Below are 20,792 nucleotides of genomic sequence, written 5' to 3' on the forward strand. Positions count from 1 at the left end.
CTAACACTCTCTCTCAGATCATGGGTAATTTGATACAATACAATATACAATGATAATGTTTTATCATATTGCACACAACAACGACCACAAGAGTAGAACCATGGATATCCAAGTAATCGATGCACAAGTCACTACCAAGGTGTCTTGGAGAGAACTTGATATTGATGTCGATTTTATCAGCACCTGAAAATAGAGAAGAATCATAGTAGCTCTTAATATATGTCAACAATGTCTTGCAGTAGCATGTAAGACCATCTTGGCGAAAATGCCTTGGAACATATGTGACCATGGATTCCTTGCCTTTGGCCAAACTGCCAAAGTGTCCCCTCATGTGAGCTCAGACTAAGAGCCAAGCCTGCCCTCTGTCAAATAACCAACGCATCATGAACTTGGATATTAATCCTAGCTTCAAGATTTGAATTTATTAGACTTTGGTCGGTGCGTCAAGGAAATCTCTCTTTGGAACTTGTGCACCTATATACCTATATAGATGAGGTTCATATATTCCATCTCAACATCCTCTCATACTTCCTCTTTGGCACGTGAGAGTTGAGGGATGATCCATCACTTGTACTAGTAGCTTGGAAGGGAGACCTTTGTAGCCATTGTTAGGGCCACATAGATAGAGCCGAAACTTGAACCTAGAGAAGAGGAAGACTCGCCAAGAGTCATCACCTTGCGTCACCATCTGCACTTGCTCTTGTTGTGAAGTTGCGAATGTCTTGCAGTCCTTTTGGAGGTCTCTTATTGCCACAATAATAGCACTGAGATTTCTTTTTCTTTCACAATATGACCTCTCTTTGAAACTGGAAGATCTGAAGTACCAAGAGATAACAGCCTCACAGAAACTTGAAGTTGAACACAACAAGCTTACAACATAACACTTGTAGATGAGTAAAGAATATTTGCATGTTGACCATTAGGAGGAGACGTCAAAGGAGCCATCATGAGGGAGATACAAAGAAGATGAAGAAAGGTAAGGGGTCTTCAGGGAGAAAAGTATGCCAAAAATACAGACTCACAAGGATTGCACAAGTTTCAAGCATAGTTACTCGGAACAGGGAACGGGAACGGGAACGGGAACGGGATCCCCTGGAACGTGGGGAACGTCCAAGGTCGGGGAACGGGAACAGGGGGAACGGCACATGTCTTAAGTGCCCCAAATATGCCTTGCATGACCCAAATTGCCCCAAAGAATGTCCCTCTAATTGCCCTAATACCTGTCAATGAATGAAATTGACCCAAATGTCCCAAAATTGACTCGATTACCCCTATAGCTCCAAATTGCCTTGAATTGCTCCAATTATCCCAAATTTCCTTGAAATTAGACAATATAAATGGATGAATACCTTGGAATTGAGGACCAGTTGAAATTTGATTCTAATTTGCAAGAGTTTATAATGCATCAAATTTGAACTTTGCATGGACTCCTAATTAGCTTGTGGGTTGTTTTGACACTTTGAATCTTCAACGAGAGAGAGAGAGAGAGAGAGAGAGAGAGAGAGAGAGAGAGAGAGAGAGAGCTATATTAACGTCTTCTAAAGACCAAAACTGGCCTATGAGACAAACTGTGATACAACTGATGAGGTCCAGCTATCCAAAATAAAAGTGCTGAATGAAAAGCTAAAAACTGGAAATTGAAAATACGGTGCTGTGAGTGTGATAAGTGTCGTATATGTGTATGTGCGTATGTAGCTCTGGTACTCCAGATAATGGCTACAAAAGGGGAACAAATGTCGGCTGTGATAGGGGAACAACTGTCGGCTGTGATAAAGTGGTGCGATGTGTATATGTAACAGATGCAGGGAGATATACTATCCTGGGATGTAGTAGCAGTAGAGAGAGAGAGAGAGAGAGAGAGAGAGAGAGAGAGAGAGAGAGAGAGAGAGATTAGTGTGTGCACATTAGGCAATGGAGATGGGTGAATATGTGGTAGAAAGACTGTGACCTAAGCAAAAAAAAAGCGGGGAAAAACGTTAATTTTCAGTCAATAGGCTTGGAACGGCCATTCCAAACAGGGAACGGTAGGGAACGTTCCCTGGCCAAATGGATGCTCCTATATCTCAACGCACTAGAAGGGCTGCCAGAAATGCAACAAATGATACAGGGGGGACACATTTGATTGATTTTACGGAAGTAGATGATTGTGATGAGCATGTGTTTATGAGCTCACTATTGGATGATGATGAGCCTACTTCCTTGGATGAAGCTCAGTAAGATGTACCTTGGATACAGGCCATGCATGATGAGTTAGATTGTATTGCCACTAACTCTACATGGGATCTTGTGGATTTACCACTTGGCAAGAAGGCCATTGGTACAAAATGGATTTTTAAACTTAGACGCAAGGCTGATGGTACAGTTAATAGGTACAAGGCACGGTTGGTAGCAAAAGGTTATGCACAAAAGAAGGGCATAAATCATGAAGAAACTTTTGCTTCTACATTCTATATGAGTACGATGAGATTTGTGATTGCTATATGTACCTACATAGAAAAGTGCTGCAAACATTTTCACCGAGGCACTACCATGTGAGAAGTTTGAGGCTTTTCGAAATTCCTTAAACTTTGGTGATTGATCATCCTTGTACTTCATCACATTGGCACTGTAGGGAGATGTTAGAATTTGCCGATTCTATGGGTAGTGCCCAATGTAATTTGTGTGGTGTGGATACTTATTAAAGTGTCAATCTAAGGTGTGTACACCTAGTGTCTTAGAAACTTAAAGTAGTGACACTAGGCTCTAGAGTAAAATAAACCTAACTCTAGTTAGTTGTTGGAAGGTTGGTTAGGTCAACCCTTGATCTAAACATAAGTTGTACTTTCACTCTATCTTTTATTCTAGCAAGTACACTTTTCTCTCTCACTCTCTTGTTGTCATTGTTTCTTTTCTCTCTCCATAGCTAGCTGCCATTATTCAACAATAATTAAATTGGCTTGGCAACTTTCATTTTCGAGTGTCTCTGTGCCATCTTTGACCATTAGATTGGCGTTAAGTACTATTAACCGCTACTTCTTTAGTGTCACCAACTGGCATCACTTTTGCCTTTGACATCTTGTGATTTCCTCAGATCTTGAGCTCGTAAATTTACTCTAATTTCAGTTACATCTCATATGTGCAACATTCACTTAACCGTGTGATTAAAAATTAGTCCATATATTAAGTGAGGTTTCAAAAATACATATCCTCATGATAGCTAACATATCAACAATTAGTAGAATATACAAGAGAAGGTTTGATGCTTCTCTTGTGGAGAAAAAAGACACATGGTTGTTCTAATAAGGCAAAGAAGAAAAACCATCCTTAAAAGGTACCTCAAGCAAATGCTATATCTAAGGACTTCTTGCAATAGGATGAAACTTCGTGAAGGAAAATTAAGCTTTTTATGACTTGGGGTAAGATTCCGAATCAACATGTTCTTATTCATTTTGATACAAGGGCTACATATCATTATATCCATCCTTGGATTGTTGAAGCTCTACATCTATCAAAGGATAGGTTTAGAATACTAGAAATGTCAGGTGTTGCTCTTCAAGGTAGGGGGTTTGAAGTTACTCTGATTCTTGGGAGCCATTGATTGAAATAAAAATAAGTTTAGATTTTCTTTTAAGGGTAAAAATGTGTCTTTTGATGTGAGAGTGGAAGGAATCTTTATTTTCATATTATTTCATGTACAAATTTGTAAAGCAATGAAAAAGTCTATTTTCTCTTATTTGATTTTTGTCAAAGATTCTAATAAAGAGTCTAGAATTGAAGAGTTCATCTCAGATATGAATGAGAACCGAATGAGTTTCTTAAAGGAGTATGAAGATTGTTTTGTAGACACTTTACTCGAGGAGTTATCACCAGAGAGGCGAAAAGATCATCACATTGATCTCATTCCTTGAAGTTTATCTTCAAATAGGTCACTCTATTGTGTGAGTCCAATATAATAAGAGGAGATTATAAAGCAAGTGAATGAACTCTTGGAGAAGGGTCTAATAAGACCAAATTTCTCACCTTTTTACTCTTCGGTCCTCTTAGTGTAGAAGAAAGATGGATCTTGGTGCATGTGTGTCGACTATAAGGCCCTCAACAAAATATAATTCGGAATAGATTTTCCATTTCAAGAATTGATGACATCTTAAATAGATTGGATGGATCCAAAGTATTTAGCTGGATTAACTTGAAGAGTGGCTACCATTAGATAATGATCACTTCTCAAGATATTCATAAAATAGCAATTAGGGCAAGTTTTGGTTTGTATGAGTTTCTTGTGTTACTATTTGATCTTATTGGTGCTCTTGTAATCTTGAATAAAATGATGGGAAGAATCTTTAGAGCACATCGAAAGTTTATAGGTATTTTCTTTGATGATATTTTGGTTCATTTGAAAGATAAAGAAAAGCATAATGTCGCATTGTTCTTAGTGGTATCTAGTGCTAGCTGTTGATTTAGGTCACTTATTTGCCATAAGTATCGGTTGGTGACACTAGAAAAGTGACTTTTAATGGTGCTTAACGCCAAATCTGATGGTCAAAGATGACGCAGAGACACTTGGGAATGATTGCCTAACAATTTAATTATTGGCAAGCTAGATTAATTTTTCAAGGTATCGAAATAATTATTAGATTAATTTTTAGTATTTAAAGGCTGAAAATTAACATTTAATTACGGATAATGTTGGAAAAACCATTTGGAAAGGTTGTCACTTGTCAAAAATGCCCATTCAAGACTGAAAAACGTCTTTAGAGGTTGGAGAGAGGCATTTTTAGTGTATTCAACCTACAAGAGAGAGGGAGGAGATGCTATTGGTCTAATTCGCAGCCATTGGAGGATCTTCTGAGGCAGCAAGGGGCAAGAGAAGACCAATCAATAGCAGGTGACAGCATCTGTAGGTTGTTGAGATAGGGCAATAGCAGTAAATGATTGATTTTCTTCAGTTATTTGTAACTACAAGCTGTTGTGGCAGGGCAACAGCTGCATTTGATTGATTTTCAGTCGTTCTTCGTGACAAAACTTTGAATTTTCTCTTTACAACTTTCTCTCTCATCTCCCAGCCATTTCATAGCCTTGCTTCGAATATCTCAGCATTTGGACCCTTGGAGATTGAGAAATTAGAAATTTATCTGTTGTAAACCTTAATATACAACAGAAATTAGGGTTTAACAACAGCCTCGGGAAGCGTGCCAAAAATTGGAAGCTCCAAGACTTGGAATTTTTAGGGTTGAAGGTAAATTTCAGCAAAATTCAGGTGGAGGACTAGCCGACCATTGAATTTGGGGCATTTCCATCATCTATGAAGTGGGTGAATGCCAATTAAGTGCTCAAATCAAGGGGCAAAATAGATTGAAGACTTATTGGTCACTTTGGAGAGCAAGGGGTGTTTGGATTGCGAAGGGAATTGAGAGAATTTCATTGTAGATCAACTTACTCTTCAATAAAGCTAAAGAAATACTGAAAGGGGCGTCAATTTTGGGGCCAATCAGGTGTGTATTGTTCAAGATTAGTAGATAAATTTGTATTTTCAAATTAACATTTGTTGTCTGCTGTTGTAATTAAGTTGTAATTAGGAAATTACCACCCGTCCACGGAAGAAAGATTGGCTATACTGTCATTCAAGCTTTAAAAGATTGGAGACACTATCTTTTAGGTGTAGAGTTTCTCATCAAGACAAACCATGTTAGCTTGCGAACCAACCAAAGACTTCTGAAAAGCATATTTGATGGGTCTCTTATTTAGCTCGATTTAACTTTCAAATACTGTAAATTCTTGAAAAGCAAAACCAGGTAGTTGATGCCTTGTCAAGAAGATCTCAGATTCATACCATGTTTATGATTCATCATACAGATTTTACTAGTATGAGGGACATGTATGCTTTTGATGAAGATTTTAAAATCATTTGGAAGAGTTTACAACTTGGTAAAAGGGTAAACTCTTATATTATCAAAGATGGATTTCTTTTGATGGAGAATAAGTTATGCATTACTAAAGATTTCAAGCCTAAAGTAATGGGCTCGTTACATGGCTCATTGTGGTATTTTGGCAAAAAGTAAGGTATTTGAAATGTATTTCTTTTGGCTAAGTCTTCGACGAGACATTGAATAATTTATCAAAGAATGACTTGTGTGTCAAAAGATTAAGTTTGATCGCTAAAAGCTTGCAGGGCTTTTGCAACCATTACTAATTTTGAGTCAACCTTGGAAAATCATTGCTATGGATTTAATTCTTGGCTTGCCAAAATTAGTAAATAACAATGATGATATATTGACTATTATTGACATGTTTTTCAAATATGCTTATTTCATTTCAATCAAGAAAACTATCAAGTTTTAACATATGGCTAGAATATTTATTCAACAAATCTTTAAGTGTCATGGGCATAGTTGTCTTTGTACAAAGTATGATATTGTTTGTACTGTATGATCCATACGCTACTGTACGATACGTATTTATACGTTATTTTGGGCCACCTTTCTTGCACGACTCTTGTGCGGGCGTTTGTTTGCGTGGCACTTTTTGGGGGGGGGGGTGGGGAAGCCTTGGATACATCATCCCACTTCCTTTTCCAGCCATGCATTTCCTCCACTCACAAAGTCCTCTTTGGATTCTTTCTAGTTGGTAGCTCTCTCTTTGATTGTTTGAACTTTAACCCTTCTTTCATCTACAAAAGGTGCTCCTTTTCTCCATGCTTCCACACCAATTCAGCAAGCACTTACCATTCTTATCTTCCTCTCTCGGATCTTGATACTTTGAATGGACTTGTGATTTGTTATTATTGCATCTCATCCCCCTTCTCCTCTTTCCCGTACCCTATCAAAGCATTTGCCATTCTCAAATCTCATCTCTCATTCTCTCTAATCCCGCACCCTATCAAAGTATTTGCCATTTTGATCTTCCATTCTCTCTATCTCATTGTTGCTCTTGTAACTTTACCCCAACCCTTGAGTCTCTTCGGTCTCCTTGCCTTTCAACTTTCAAGACTCAAGTTTCAAGAGTCGAGACTCAAGTATCTCTCTCTCTCTCTCTCTCTCTCTCTCTCTCTCAGGCCTCTTTATCCGTCATCAACACCACGACTCGTGAGAAGCATGAGGCCTTCAATTTGCATGCGATCCATGTGGAGAGAGACACAAAGAAATCCAACTTCCACCATTGGACATGCAAGTATTGGGGGAAGTGCTATACAAGTGGTGCAACTTGGCTTCTCCAGTATCTTTTCAAGATGGGAGGGCAAGTTGCTCCATGCAAGGAGATCCCTCAAAACATTGCAGAGGAGATTCTCGCCAAGATGAGAGGGGAATTCACAAGAGAAGAAGGAAGTGGCTAATGAGAAAGCATCAAATGTGGGTGTATCTTCAACCGATGTGGGAGAGGCCTCTACCATTGGTGGTGGGGGCTCCACATCCGTATCTGGCTCCGGTAAAAGACAGAGTGGAGGCTCATACGGCGTCGGAGAGATAATTCTTTCTCTCTCAAGCTTCCGGTCATGTGCGTGGATTGATTGCCTTTCTTAGAGAAAGGCAATGACTTGCGGACATTGAAATTACATGCACGGTGATTGAGTGCAACCTTCATTCAATGTCCTAAAGTAAGAGCAAGGAAAGAGATTGTAAAAGCCATTGCCGATGTGGGTCCATGTGAAGAATGGACCGGTGTTAAATACAATGATATGAGGACGAAAAAATTGATAAAGAGAAGGAGAGGATTGATCCGTCTCTCTTTATTCTTGAATCTTAAAAGTTGAAAGTTGAAACTTGAAAGGCTCAACTCTCTCTCTCTCTCTCTCTCTAACCTCCAAGTATTATTAGTGTACTTGTAATTTGTAAATTGTGGTCGTAGGTGGACTCCTTAAATGTGGTTTTATTGACAAAGCATCGAATTGTCAGCACATGGGCCATTTGCTTGAGGCCGAGTTTTCCACAATTGCGTGGACTCCATGGGCAAGTCATTGTTTGGACTCGCTCATGGAGAACATTGGAAAGCTCAGGTGGGTGAAGAGGGTGGTCCGCAAAGCTACATTAATTGTTATATTTTTCATGGTAAAGGTAAAGGTACTTGCAATGTATTGTGAGCATAGGACACTGGAGTTGAAAAAACCTTCTTCAACTCGCTTTGTTTACATATGGTTATTGTTGGAGTGCCTTTATAAGGTATGGTCCGTGCTAGATAGTGGTGTCCACTCTATGGAATGAGTGGGATGAGCATGAGATAGAGAAGGCCAAAGCCATGCAACGCTTGTGCCTTAATGAGCAGTTTTGGGAAAAAATTCGTGCCGTTGTCATTATTGTGACTCTCTTTTATAGGGTATTACATATGAGTGATTGCGAGGGGTCCACCATGGGCCTTCTCGTTCACTTCTTTAGAGTGGCATTGGTGGAGGTACTTGCTTGTATAGTGATCACAGAGACACATCGTGCACATGTTTTAGAGATAGTATAGAGGAAATGGGCATGGATGCATAAGCCCATCCATGGTTTTACCGTTTTGGTATATCTGACCTACAAGACATGGGCGCATGGATGATAGGGAGTTCCATTCGGTCTAACTTGCTTATTTGACTCGTGTGGTCCCTGTAGATGATCGCAATGTAGTGATGGAGGAGCTAGGATGCTATGCAGATCAGAGAGGGCATATGGCTTTTGCTTCTTCCACTTGTTGGAGGAGAGAGTCAATTGTGAAATCTTTATTTTGATGCAAAACTTTGGATACGTATTGGAGATCTTTCAGCCCTTAGCCATAAGGATCCTTGCTTAGGATTGCTCTTTAGGTGCATGTGAGAGAAACTGGAGTGCCTATTCTCTCATTCACACAAAGATTCACAATTGGCTTAGCACACGATAATTAGAGCGGCTAGTCTATTACCACACTAACTTATGCATGATGAGGGCTATGATGAGCATGGATAGTCCGAAGCATGTAAAGTTTAAACACTTAATCATAATATTTGAACTTGGAAGTTTATACTTTACGATTTAGACTTCAACATTTACAATGATCAATCTTACGTGCATCACTACATTGTGTAGGTGAATGTTGATACATTCAAGTTGACGAGTGATACTCTTTCGAGTATACATCAAGAGATGGATGAGGAGAAGATGATTTTTTGCAGAGCTCTACAGAGAGCTTATTGCAACAGATACTCGTAACACTCCCAGTCAGCGTGCTCGTGGGCGAGGAGTTCAAGTAGGTGGTAGTAGGGGCATGGTCATTCGATGTCCTTCCTCATTGAGGAGGGGTGGTTCGAGTGGCTTGCAGACATATGTAAGGCGAGGCTCTAGTAACTCACATCTTGTGCCTCGTGATGACATCCCTCCCTTGCTTGCACAGCTATCACCTAGGGAGCCATCATTTGATGATGATGGTAATCTCATCAATGAGGATGTGTATGTGTGTCTCATCATTTGATGTCGAGGAGTCATCTTTAGACTCTCTTGATGAGTACTCAAATGGTTTTGATGATGATGATGATGATGATGATAGTGATGCCTCATTATAGATTCATAGGTCGTTCTCTTTTTTGTATTAAATATACTAGACTGTAGTTGTATGATTATTTTCACTTTAGTCATGTATTTTATAATCTATCATTTAACGATTTACGGTTTTTGTTATTAAAAAAGTCATTTGTTTTGGTACTAATATCGTACTGTATCTTATAAATTCATAAGGTATCATTTAGTACTGTATTTTATCGTATCGTATCGTATCGTGCCTTTCGTACTTGACAACTATGATCATGAGTTACCACAATCCATTGTGGTTGATAGAGATCTATGAACCACTAGTCTCTTTTGGTGAGCTCTTTTGAAAATTTAGATACCTTTTTTTCTTCTTATTATCCTAAAATAGACGGTCAAAGTGAGATAGACAATCTCACAATATTGGATATGTTGAAGTGCTATTATTATAAAGCGAACTAACAATGGAAAAAGTATTTGCTTTTGGTAGAATATGCCTATAACAAAACAATTCATACTTTTAGAGATAAAGCACCATTTGAGATCATATATGGAAAACCACTCTTATTATTTATTCTCAAAATCAAGGAGGAGATATTTCATGGCGATGAGTTCATGTGTGATATAGATATAACTTTTGCCTAAGTTAGATGAGCTATTCAAAGATCTCACAATATTGGATATGTTGAAGTGTTATTATTATAAAGCGAACCAACAATGGAAAAAGTATTTGCTTTTGGTAGAATATGCCTATAACAAAACAATTCATACTTTTAGAGGTAAAGCACCATTTGAGATCATATATGGAAAACTACTCTTATTATTTATTCTCAAAATCAAGGAGGAGATATTTCATGGCGATGAGTTCATGTGTGATATAGATATAACTTTTGCCCAAGTTAGATGAGCTATTCAAAGATCTCAAGAAAAACTAAAAAAAGTAGTAGATAAGCATCGAATGTAAATGAATTTACAAGGAGATTAGGTGTGGCTGAAATTTATAAAGCTTGTGTAAGTAACTCTAATAAGCCTTCGTCCCAAGCCATTAAGCTCGCAATAAAAAGTTATGGGCCATTTCAAGTCACTGAAAAGATGATGTTTGTTACAAGTTACAACTTCCAGAGCATTGGAGAATTCACAATACTTTTCATATCCATCTTTTGAAGCCTTATGAAGGACCACCATCATTGGAATGTGTAATAGAGAATCCATCTGAAGTAGATGAACAAGAGGAGATACTTAAACCAAAGTAAATAGTCTTTAATATGATCACAAAATAAGGAAGAAATATTTTTAGAATTTTTTTTTTGAAATTTAAAAATGACTCTCATTTAGATTCTAAATGGATGCTAGAATAATATTTTAAAGACTATCGAGAAATACTTACAACTTATGAAGAAACTGTAGGATCAGAAATACTTCAAGCAACATCTTGAGGACAAGACAGATTTCAAGAGGGAGGGATGTAACGAACCTTTTGTATATCAATTGTTACTAAGACATATTGGCTCAATGATTCCAAATTAATTTGATACTCATGTACTTTGAAAGGCGATTTTTATTATTTAGGTGTTTCAAAATACAAATAAATGTTCGTCTTTCTATTTAAGGGTGGCCGCCGATACTTGTTCTACCTCTCTACCAACATCATTCTCTAAGGGGCAAAGCTCAAGATTGAATGAGTAAAATGCCATGGAAAGAAGAACAAGTCTACTAGAAAGCATTAGAAGTAGCTCACTATTAAGATCTAATCTCCATCCCAACTTTGTGAATAGATGGGCTCTACACTATGCTCCTACCATGATAGGAGCTCTAAGATGCCTTTAAATTGAACTTCAAGGTATAAGCCTAGATATATCTAGAGAGATCATGGACAATCAAGATAAGGTATGACAGAGAGTGCATGGGGCTACACCAATATATATCATGGATAAGCTCAAGTTTAGACCGTATGTCTGCAAGTGGGCATTTCTTATTGAAGTCTTTATCACAGCAATGCTGCCTACTTGATCCTATGAAACCTAGACAAAGTGGTGATAACAAGCACACCCCAAAATGTCATCATGTCTAAACTAGATGGGTAAATGTGTCGCCCAGCCCACAAATACACATGCGCGGACTCACCCATGAATTGACTAAACTGCTAAGAAATTTGAACTTGATATGCTATTGCCCACCATAACATGTGGCCACTCATCGATGGCCAGCTCTATTGCACTATTCTACATATGTTTTAATTACACACACAACAAATTCACTAAGTAGTTAAATATGCAAGAATGCGAGTTCCTTTTCTGTTGTGTTGTGATTAAATATACAAACTCTAAGCCTTCACACTGTTGAGTTGCTAGTGGTTGAGAAGGTCACATTCCAGTGTAGAAACTTTCAAACTGCAAGGTGTTGCCACTTGAAGGGATCCTATATGTGATGCACAATGTTTTTCCAAATCGTGTATAAACGAGTTGAGAAGGCATCCTGGGATTAGAACTTCTTTTCAATGTCCAGTTTGTCTGTAGAACGGCATCAAACAATTATATGTCTGATCATTTAGTTTGTGCTTGTTTGGTTATCCACGGGATAATTCACTTATTGACAGTGTGAGTTTGCATGATTGCCTTATGTTGTAGATTGTCTCTATGTCAAGCTTGGGCATTTTCTTAGGGTCCATTGCATCTTTTATCTGGTTAAAACTGTGGTCTGATGCAAGCTGTGTATGCATTTTTACTTCACTAATATTTCATTCTTGGAAGTTTTCAACCTGAAGAGTTGTTAAATGTCTACTTACAGTTCGTTTCTTTGAGTTGTCAACCATCTACTTACAGCTAAATGGTTGTTGTAGCAATGCTGGAAAAATCAGGAAAGCCTTGAAAGTGGAAGCTATGTCAGACAAGACGGGATTTTTTTTCAACTTTTGTAAGCTCTCTATATTGACAATAATTCATATCAATCTAATTACATGATATCTATCTAACACATAAACAATCCCAATGCTTTTTTGGGATGCTTTGCTGTGTGGCTTGTGACAACACTGGTTTTGACCAATGTAGCTGTTATGAACAAATTGGAGAATGTGGATGAGCGTTACAGTGTGCCAGTGACAAAGGGAGAGTTTGCTCTCATGAGATCTGCATTTAATGTAATTTAAAGTTCAACAGTCTCATTTTTCGATTAAAATCCCAGTGTGATTATGCTAAATGGCTAAAGTTTTTTTTGCTGTAGCAGTTCATTATCCCATACTTGATTGGCTGGCATGCATACGTTACTCCCTTATCTAACCAGCTATTGAATGATGGGAAGCTAGCTGCTGCACTGAATAAAGTGAGTCCAGAGTTGGAGTGGTCAAAGTAGGTAATTGGGCAAGTTTTTGTACAAGCTTGAATCACTGCAACAGGTGGCACTAGTATCAATCTTACACAGACATGGAAGTAGAAAGTTGTATGAGCCATAACATGGCATTTTGTTAGTCTAGCCTTTGAGCTGACTTTGTTCTGCTGTGGCTGGTGTATGCCAGTAAATTTTGTCTACAATGGTGACCTTTGTACATAATACGAGCTTATGGATCTTGGAGCTCATGCTCTGATTGAAGAGAGCAGTGATCTTGTTAAATAGCAAATGTAAGGAACTGCAGTGATCTTGTTAAATAGCAAATCTAAGGGGCCGACCAATGACAGTCTTATTGGAGCTTGGAGCTTTTACCTGTTGTAAGACATATGTAATCATCTTTGACTTCATTTAATATTTTGAAACTCTCTCTCTCTCTCTGGTCTCGTGGTAGCGAGAAGATGAGATTCTCTTGTTTATATTCATAAGTTTCCATGTCTCTTGCCACATGAAAATATGAATTGGTTTTTAATTGCTTAGTAGTTTGGAGCTTAAAGATTGATTACTATGAGCATAAGTGTAAATTTAGATCCACTTTCTAGATTTTACTCAAGCATTAACTTTATGGAGACCCTTATGAACGAATGCTGTTAACTGGGCTGAAGCCTTGAGCTATTGCCAGATTTTAGTTGCCACTGGTTCCTTATTTAGCAATGTAGCCTTGAAATTCCTTGAAATGTTGTCTGATTTTAGTTGCAAATGGATTTCTAATTAGCAACTCAATGCTCTTGGTTTAGTGTCATCTCCTTTCTGATGGAACAGTGGTAAAAGAAAAGGCCAACTCGTCCTGCTTGATACATTATTCACGTTGTGAGCTTGGTGATTGTATAGCACGTGTGCTTGATACAGTTATGGTTTGTTTCTTTGGAGCATAAAATCTACATCATCTTAGTACTTTTCTGCTATTGCACCTGGTGAGACTGGGACTACTTGATGGTATGCCATCAACAGGCCTTAAAAAGTCTGATGAGAATGATGATATGAAGACTTTCAAGTGCTAAGAGTTGGAGTAAATTCACTCCTAAATCTACAACCTCTGCAGCTTGGCAAGTTTGCTTCTCTTTGAATTTCAGCTCGCACAACACATCTCTGTGAAAGACCATTGCAGCTGTGTGCCTTTGAGAAAAAGAAAGAGGGTGGGAGGGGGTTTCAGAAGCTGGAACCAGTACATATCTTGTACCCATCCTTTTAGTCAATGGTTTACTTCAGGAAAATGCTGTCCAGACTGCATCTTCAACTTCTCCACATCGCTTGTGTATGTCTTTCATTCTATCAACTGACTTGCATATGCCACTGCAAGTCCAGTCAAAGGATGCCGCACACACATTGCCTCCTTTTGCTTTCCATTCACAATCTGCATCCAATATGCACATTCGCAAATGAAATCTGATGCCTTTTCCTTTCTTACGAGCCCAGTTAGGAATTTTGATAAAACCAAAAACTGAACCTTAACCTGGAGGAGTCCCACAACACATGCTACGAGCATCCACATGCTCAACTTCTAATCCGATAAGCCATGATCCTAAAGAAACGTCTTCATTTGCAAATTTATGGAGTATAGGCCTGCCAATGATTGTTCGTTGTCAAGAAAAGTCACTGTAGAGGGATTGTGATAACAAAAAAGTAAACTTTTACTCAATGGGATACAGCTTTGTACGATTGATACTGCGGTGAAAGAAGAAACAGAAACAAGCTGCCTGCAAAGTGGGAAAGTTCTTACGAATTATCAGATATATATGCAGCCAGATCCTTTGAAATCGCATATATCTGACCAGTTGCATGCCTGAAGTACTTATTGCCCTCTTCCCCAAACTTCCAATACTCAGGTTCTTGGTATTTGACTCCTCTAGTGAATGTGGTCACAATCATCCTTAGTGTATTGTAATATTGAAAAGTCATCTTTTAGTCTTAAAAACAAATAAGAGTTTGAATGAGCAAATAATATCTTACTTCTGAGAGAGAACTGGGCCTGATTTCATGCAGCCAATGTAAACACGTGCCTTGGTCCTGTGTGCAGCTAGAATTGATGTTAATACACCTGCATTTTTAAGCAAATTCTCATGTCAAATTTTTAGAATAGTGATAGGATCTGTGAGTGGAGAAACTGTAACATTGGACTCAGAATTCAGTTTGTTGCAATTCTCTTGTCAATTACTGAGGCTGTAACCATGGGACTCAGAATTCAGTTTGTTGCTATTCTCTTGTCAAACTCTGAGGCTGTAACCATGGGACTCAGAGACTTTATGCAGATGATTCTGTGAATTGTATCATTTACTCACCATATTATCTTAATTACATGTTGGGTACAGAAAGATGAGAAGCAAAGGTCTACCAAGATTAACATGGACATCGTCATCGACTTTGACATAAAAATCTGCGTCCCACTTGGCCAAGGCAGTTGCAAAATATATCTTAGTCTTTGCTGATAGTTCATGATAGCCCTCGACATGCTCCTGCAGAAAACTTAGACAAGTGTATGAAGGAAATGGTTCATGATAGCCATCAACATGCGCCAACACATATAAAGGCAATGTTCAACTATTTCAGACTGAAAAATCGGGAAATTTAAAGCAATGTTCAACTATTTCAAAGAAGCAAAATCTGAAACAGGTATGAATTTATCAATCTCTATGGCATGCCATGCTTTTCCGGCTTTATGCTCGTGAATATAACATAGTCTGCATAGCATTAGGTTTTTACCAGTGTTAGAAAATCTGCATGTTGCATGTGTTCTGATTCAATTGCGCGGTCCAGAATTCCACCAGATATAGTGCTAATCACAAAAAGGAAGTGCACAAACTGATTATAATTGTCTTAATGGCAACATAAAAACAGATGGCTGCAAAAGGCTTGAATGTTGTGCAGAAGAAAATAAGCTGTGGTAGGTACTGGTTGTCCACCAGGTTTAGAAAAAACCGGTATGCTGAGACTTACCTGCTGCCAATGACGAATCTGATAACAATGCCCTTCTCTTGCTCCAACTGTTTGCGCCTTTCACCTGCAGAAATCCAAAAGGTTTACACTGCCCATGTACTGGCATATGTCTATTGTTGATGGAATTCGGCAAACAATTACCTTGAGGCATCCAAGTCTCACGTATAGATTCTCGTCGCTGCCGACTGCTAAATGCTGTGTTGATTCCAATTACAACAAATGCTTTCTGCCGTGGCTCCATTGCATCTCCATGGTGAAGCTCGATTGCAGGTAAACCATTTGCGTTGCTACTACTGCTACTACTACTGCTGCTGCTGCTGCTGCTGCTGCTACTGCTGCTGCTGCTACTGCTGCTACCGCTGCTCTCTACAGATTTTGTCATTGCCAACTCTGTCTCCAAATTTGAGATTGTCTTGTCAAGAGCCCTGTCAAGCTCAATATACTCCATGATTAGAAGACATAATAATAAACAAGAATTTGATGCAAGGCCATCAGTGGCTAAGTACATTTTTTCTCCAGAAACTATAATAAGTTCATACATCACACCGCTGACTACACTTACTGTATGGATTCGTGTGTTCTCAAAATTTCACCCAAAACATCTTTGTCTCCGTCAACAGCAGTTTTCTGTGGGGGCAGGTTGGATAATAAAAAAGTTAGCTGGAAGTTTGAGGTAGATTGAAAAGAAAAAAGACAGTCTTTGATAGAACAGAGTCATTACTAAGTTGTTACAATCCTCCGGGCTCAACTGGTGCTGTCTACCTTCTAAGGAATGCTCTCCTCTAGCTTCAAGGACTTCTTTTGGTTCAGGTGCAGTCCACATCCTGCATACAATCGTTTAGTGACCACTGCCAGTTAGCACCTATCCCATCTTGCTTGCCTTCGGAAAAGTGCTTTACTGAGGTCTACTGCCTGACATTTTACTTGCTATCATTGATGGGCTAGGTTGAACTTGTACATGTGCAATGTTCAAACGACTGACTGGAGGATTTTTAAAAAAAAGTAAACGAGTGGGCAATGGAGGTGTGAGATGGTATTGCAAACAGCCAGTAACCAATCAAAAATCTGCAGAGATTCGGCTTCAGCTCAGTAGACACATGGATGGTTTACATTAACAACATTTTTAAGCACTGCAAAAGGACAGTTCTTTGACTGGAGAGGGTTTACATTAATAACATTTTTAAAGCCTTTACACTGCTGGGAGCTTTGCCTCTTCATTGGCATTTTCTGGGTTAATTTTGGGTTAAGTTTTGTGCCTTTGTCCCTTGATCTTGGTATCTTGTTTACTTCATCTTTATTGAAAGTTGTGTGTTGCTCATAGTACTTAGATGATTCCTTGGTGCAAGACTTGCAAACAGCCGGTAACCAATCAAAAATCTGCAGAGATTCAGCTTCAGCTCAGTAGACACATGGATGGTTTACATTAACAACATTTTTAAAGCGCTGCAAAAGGACAGTTCTTTGACTGGAGAGGGTCTACATTAAGAACATTTTTAAAGCCTTTACACTGCTGGGAGCTTTGCCTCTTCATTGTCATTTTCTGGGTTAATTTTAGGTTAAGTTTTGTGCCTTTGTCCCTTGTTCTTGGTATCTTATTTGCTTCATCTTTATTGAAAGTTGTGTGTTGCTCATAGTACTTAGATGATTGCTTGGTGCAAGACTGGTCTCTGTCCCTTTGTTAATAAGGAGCAATGGGTAGTACGTCTCTTCCAAGCTGTGTCAATCTGCCAAAATGCATGATGCTAAGGGTGTCTTACCAATTCAAGCTGTCTTCAAATGCATGATTATAACACAGTCTTTACATAATTCATACCGTGTTGGCTTGTCTAAATGCATGATAACAAGTTAAAAATTGTCATCAGTAGTCCAGCTATGATGATATGGTAGTCTTACTATAATTTAAGGTAGTGCCTAATCCCATGCAACAAAGGATGTAAGCTCAAATGCAAACCCATGATTGTATCTCGGTAAAAGGTAAGGCTCTCTCTCATTATGAATTTCAATTTCTGAATACGGATTTGGATAACAGCTACAGCCATGATTGTACAATTACCCAACAGATACATTTGTCATTATACCTGTTGGTGAAGAGCATGCCGATGCAGAAGCTCGCCACACACAAGAGGAGGACGAGTGTTGAAGAGACACCACCAGATTTTGATCGCATGATTCTATAGCCTAGGTCAGTTTCCGAGAACGCCTTAGGTATCCCTCTGGCCTTGTGAGTCTCCAGGTGCGCTGGATTATTGCAAGGTGCAAAACATGTGCAGTTAGATGCCACCAGCCTGCAGTCATTGGCGAGCCTGATGGTAAAATGGATATGGAACAAACTTGTGCTTCTAACCTGGGGTCTTGAGCAATTTGATCACATTTAAAGGTGCAAATAATTTAGCAATGCTGTGACAATCAAAGTTTACCTACTTCCTGCAAAGAGACAAGCAGGATTTGAGATTCATAGTTAAGGTTTTGTGCATCTCCTTCCTCTTCTTCTTGTTCTGTATTGAAGGAAGCTTCATGATGGAAAAGATGAGAAGCCACATAATATGCTGAATACCCTCAAATTCAAAGTGGAAATGACAATTAGTTAGACGACACAGAAGTAGCACACTCCTACCATACCCACTTGTAACAGATGATGTGCAAAGACAACCGGTGGTATTTATCTTCTTGCAAATGGTAACACTATCTTCTCCTTAACATCGCCAAGGCACATGACAACAGGGCTGAGCAGCCCAAACCGATTTCAGTGTATGCTCCAATGTTTCATGTTGAACGTGAAACTAGCTATTGAGTTGACAGCAATCAGTATGTGACATGTATAGTTAGTGAACTTAAGAGCAATTAATGAAGCCGGTTGCAACAGCTACTTCTTAATGGTGAGATAGGTGCCTTCGAAAGAGAGCGTGTCTATGTTTGGAGGGACTCGGTCACTTAAACAAGGCAAAGTCCTGTGTTTTCTTCGGCCTACGAATGTGCGGGTGGGATGCTGTTGTAAAAGCAGGGTTTAGAGGGGAAAGAGAGTTCGGAGCATGTCATGAAAATGGGGTGGCTTCAAATGCGGTGTGCGTGAGGTTGTGTACTGGAGAACAGGGTACCGGATGCGTGGGCCTTGCAACAAGCTCTCACCTACAACACCCGGTCGGGCGCGCTCGTTTTGATACTCTCGTTTTGAAGAGAGAGAGAGAGAGTTGTTAGAACACGTATTTTGATCATGCTTTACGGTATACCTGGCTTTTGAGAGGTGAAAATTTACCTAGTGTTGGTCTTGAATTTTTCAAATAGAAAGCTTCGAGAGAGAGAGAGAGAGAGAGAGAGAGAGAGAGAGAGAGAGGGAGTGTGTGTGTGTGTGTGTTTTGGACCAAAATGAGGTGTAACCTAGAATGCATGGTAACCATATGGTCTTGAGTTCAATTCCCATATTTGCACAGTTACTTAGTAACAAAGAGACATGCATTAAAATTTTAGTTACAATCCATTTTTGGGTACCATTGGCACAAAAAGAAAGCTACATTAGGGTGCTATTACTAAAGCTATTGAAATTATAAATACATCATGACCAAAAAGTAACTTAGAGCTTAGGTTTTTTTAAAGCTCCTCTATGATGGCCTTAGCCACCTTGATAAATTGCCCACTTACCATCCTTTCTAAGTCTTTATCTTGACAATTTCACAAGGTCATGCTTTGAGCTATGTTGATGTAAGCTCATGTGTGATCTACTCTTTGCTTTCTTTCAAACATTTCAAATGCTTAATACATTGTCTTGATCTTCTATGTTTTCAAACTCTAAAGTTGCTTGATTCTTTGCTTCCTTAACGATTTTCCAATGTATCATCTACTAAGCCCTTCTTTTTTCTAGAATTGGCCTTAGTTTGGTCTCTAGCTTATATGTTTTTGAATATTCTTGGTGCTCTTTATCAACTAGTTCTTTTGCTTCTTTATGCCATCTCTTAGGGGAACCTCCTAATATGCATGGAATACAATTTTCTTTTGCAATGTAACTTCAATAATTGTTGAAAAGATAGTGTTTGTTATACCTTGTTTATTTGCCTTTTTCCTTGTTTTAATTTTCTTTTGTACTACCTTTTGCACTTTGGTCATTCTTTCATTGACTTGATATTAAATCTTTTTATGGGCAGTAGTCGCTTTGTTGCCAATTGTTTCTCTAGTTTTGTCAAGTAGGTAAGCACTTTGGCAATTGACCATTTTAAAATCACATTTTTTGCTTCCAAGGTGCATACTTATCAATGCAAATATTCCTTCAATGGGCTTGGCTCTTGATTTGGCTTGGGTGGTGATGCCAAGATTATTGAAAAAGTATTTGAGTACATCTTACTATTAAGCCAAACTCAGATCTACCCCTCATCCATAGGTGCTTAGAGCAGTAAAGAAAAAGTTACATTTTTTGTAAGCAAGTAGAAATTGGTAAATGTTGTTTAGATAAAGAAGGTTGATAATATAATAAGGATGAGAATTATATACGTTAATGGTAGTATCTTTATACTTACATATCCATTATATGCACTAGAGATGAAGAAGAATATCATGAGTTTTTGCACTTGCCAAGCCTTGACTTGATTATCAAGTTTGTTGATCTCTCATGTGATGATATAACTATCATATCTAATTCACTTTGCTACGAGGTATACAAGCCCAATAATTATGGTGAATGTGTTGAAGACTTGGTGTATATAATTATAGATTTGTGGATAGTTTTAGATGTAAAATTTTTGAATGTATTTCGGTTGTTTGAATTATGCTAGTTTGTTGAGCATGTAAAACTTTGCTATATGATGTCTCCACTGCTTACTTTTGAGGTTCATGCAAAATATATTTGTGAGAGTTGCATATTGGATAAATTGTAGTGCACTTTCTTTTCAAAAGATGGTTTAGTTGGAGCTATTTGCAAATTGTAGCTTGTACACAATGGTGTTTGTGGTCCAATGTAAACATCTTCTTTTGGCAACTACTTGTACTTTGTGACTTTCATTTGTTTAAGGAGTATAGTATATATTTGGTTGAATGTGGGATAAAGTATCA

At 38.5% G+C, this 20,792-nt stretch overlaps 2 protein-coding genes across 13 annotated transcripts in view; one reads left to right on the top strand and one right to left on the bottom strand.

Moving 5' to 3' along the window:
- Window positions 1-13,197, top strand: part of LOC148021305 (single-stranded DNA-binding protein WHY1, chloroplastic-like) — a 30,854-nt gene extending 17,657 nt beyond the window's left edge. The window contains exons 5-7 of the mRNA XM_087699184.1: window positions 12,280-12,353; window positions 12,488-12,576; window positions 12,663-13,197. Coding sequence (XP_087555310.1) covers window positions 12,280-12,353; window positions 12,488-12,576; window positions 12,663-12,788 — 289 coding nt within the window. The 3' untranslated portion in view covers window positions 12,789-13,197. The remainder of the gene's footprint in view (window positions 1-12,279; window positions 12,354-12,487; window positions 12,577-12,662) is intronic.
- Window positions 13,198-13,563: 366 nt separating this feature from the next.
- Window positions 13,564-18,757, bottom strand: LOC148021306 (beta-1,6-galactosyltransferase GALT31A-like). Of its 12 annotated transcripts, none has more exons than XM_087699177.1 (13): window positions 18,379-18,757; window positions 18,100-18,179; window positions 17,834-17,993; window positions 16,477-16,579; window positions 16,318-16,382; window positions 15,897-16,180; window positions 15,756-15,819; window positions 15,522-15,594; window positions 15,154-15,274; window positions 14,772-14,859; window positions 14,542-14,667; window positions 14,275-14,384; window positions 13,564-14,175 (listed from the first exon to the last, which is right to left on the bottom strand). In XM_087699177.1, exons 3-13 carry the CDS (start codon window positions 17,920-17,922, stop codon window positions 14,027-14,029), a joined length of 1,272 nt encoding a protein of 423 aa, XP_087555303.1. In that variant the 5' UTR covers window positions 17,923-17,993; window positions 18,100-18,179; window positions 18,379-18,757; the 3' UTR covers window positions 13,564-14,026. The 12 variants fall into 12 exon arrangements, with proteins under 12 accessions (XP_087555303.1, XP_087555307.1, XP_087555299.1 ...); XM_087699181.1 differs by having other exon boundaries at window positions 18,177-18,250; XM_087699173.1 differs by having other exon boundaries at window positions 17,834-18,040; window positions 18,177-18,250.
- Between the last annotated feature and the right edge of the window lie 2,035 nt (window positions 18,758-20,792).

The sequence above is a fragment of the Lygodium microphyllum genome, chromosome 18, assembly GCF_053477565.2.
Source record: "Lygodium microphyllum isolate KBCC chromosome 18, Lygodium_microphyllum_v1.1.10, whole genome shotgun sequence".
NCBI classification, from domain to species: Eukaryota; Viridiplantae; Streptophyta; class Polypodiopsida; order Schizaeales; family Lygodiaceae; genus Lygodium; species Lygodium microphyllum.

Bases quoted from the DNA above. Each gene is read 5' to 3' on its own strand.
- LOC148021306 (XM_087699172.1), bottom strand. From the start codon at position 18,295: ATGTGGCTTCTCATCTTTTCCATCATGAAGCTTCCTTCAATACAGAAC. The intron at 15,275-15,521 runs GTAAAAACCTAA...AGTTTTCTGCAG, and splicing joins ATGCAGATTTTCTAACACTG to GAGCATGTCGAGGGCTATCA. The intron at 14,668-14,771 runs GTAAGATATTAT...CACATTCACTAG, and splicing joins GGCCCAGTTCTCTCTCAGAA to AGGAGTCAAATACCAAGAAC.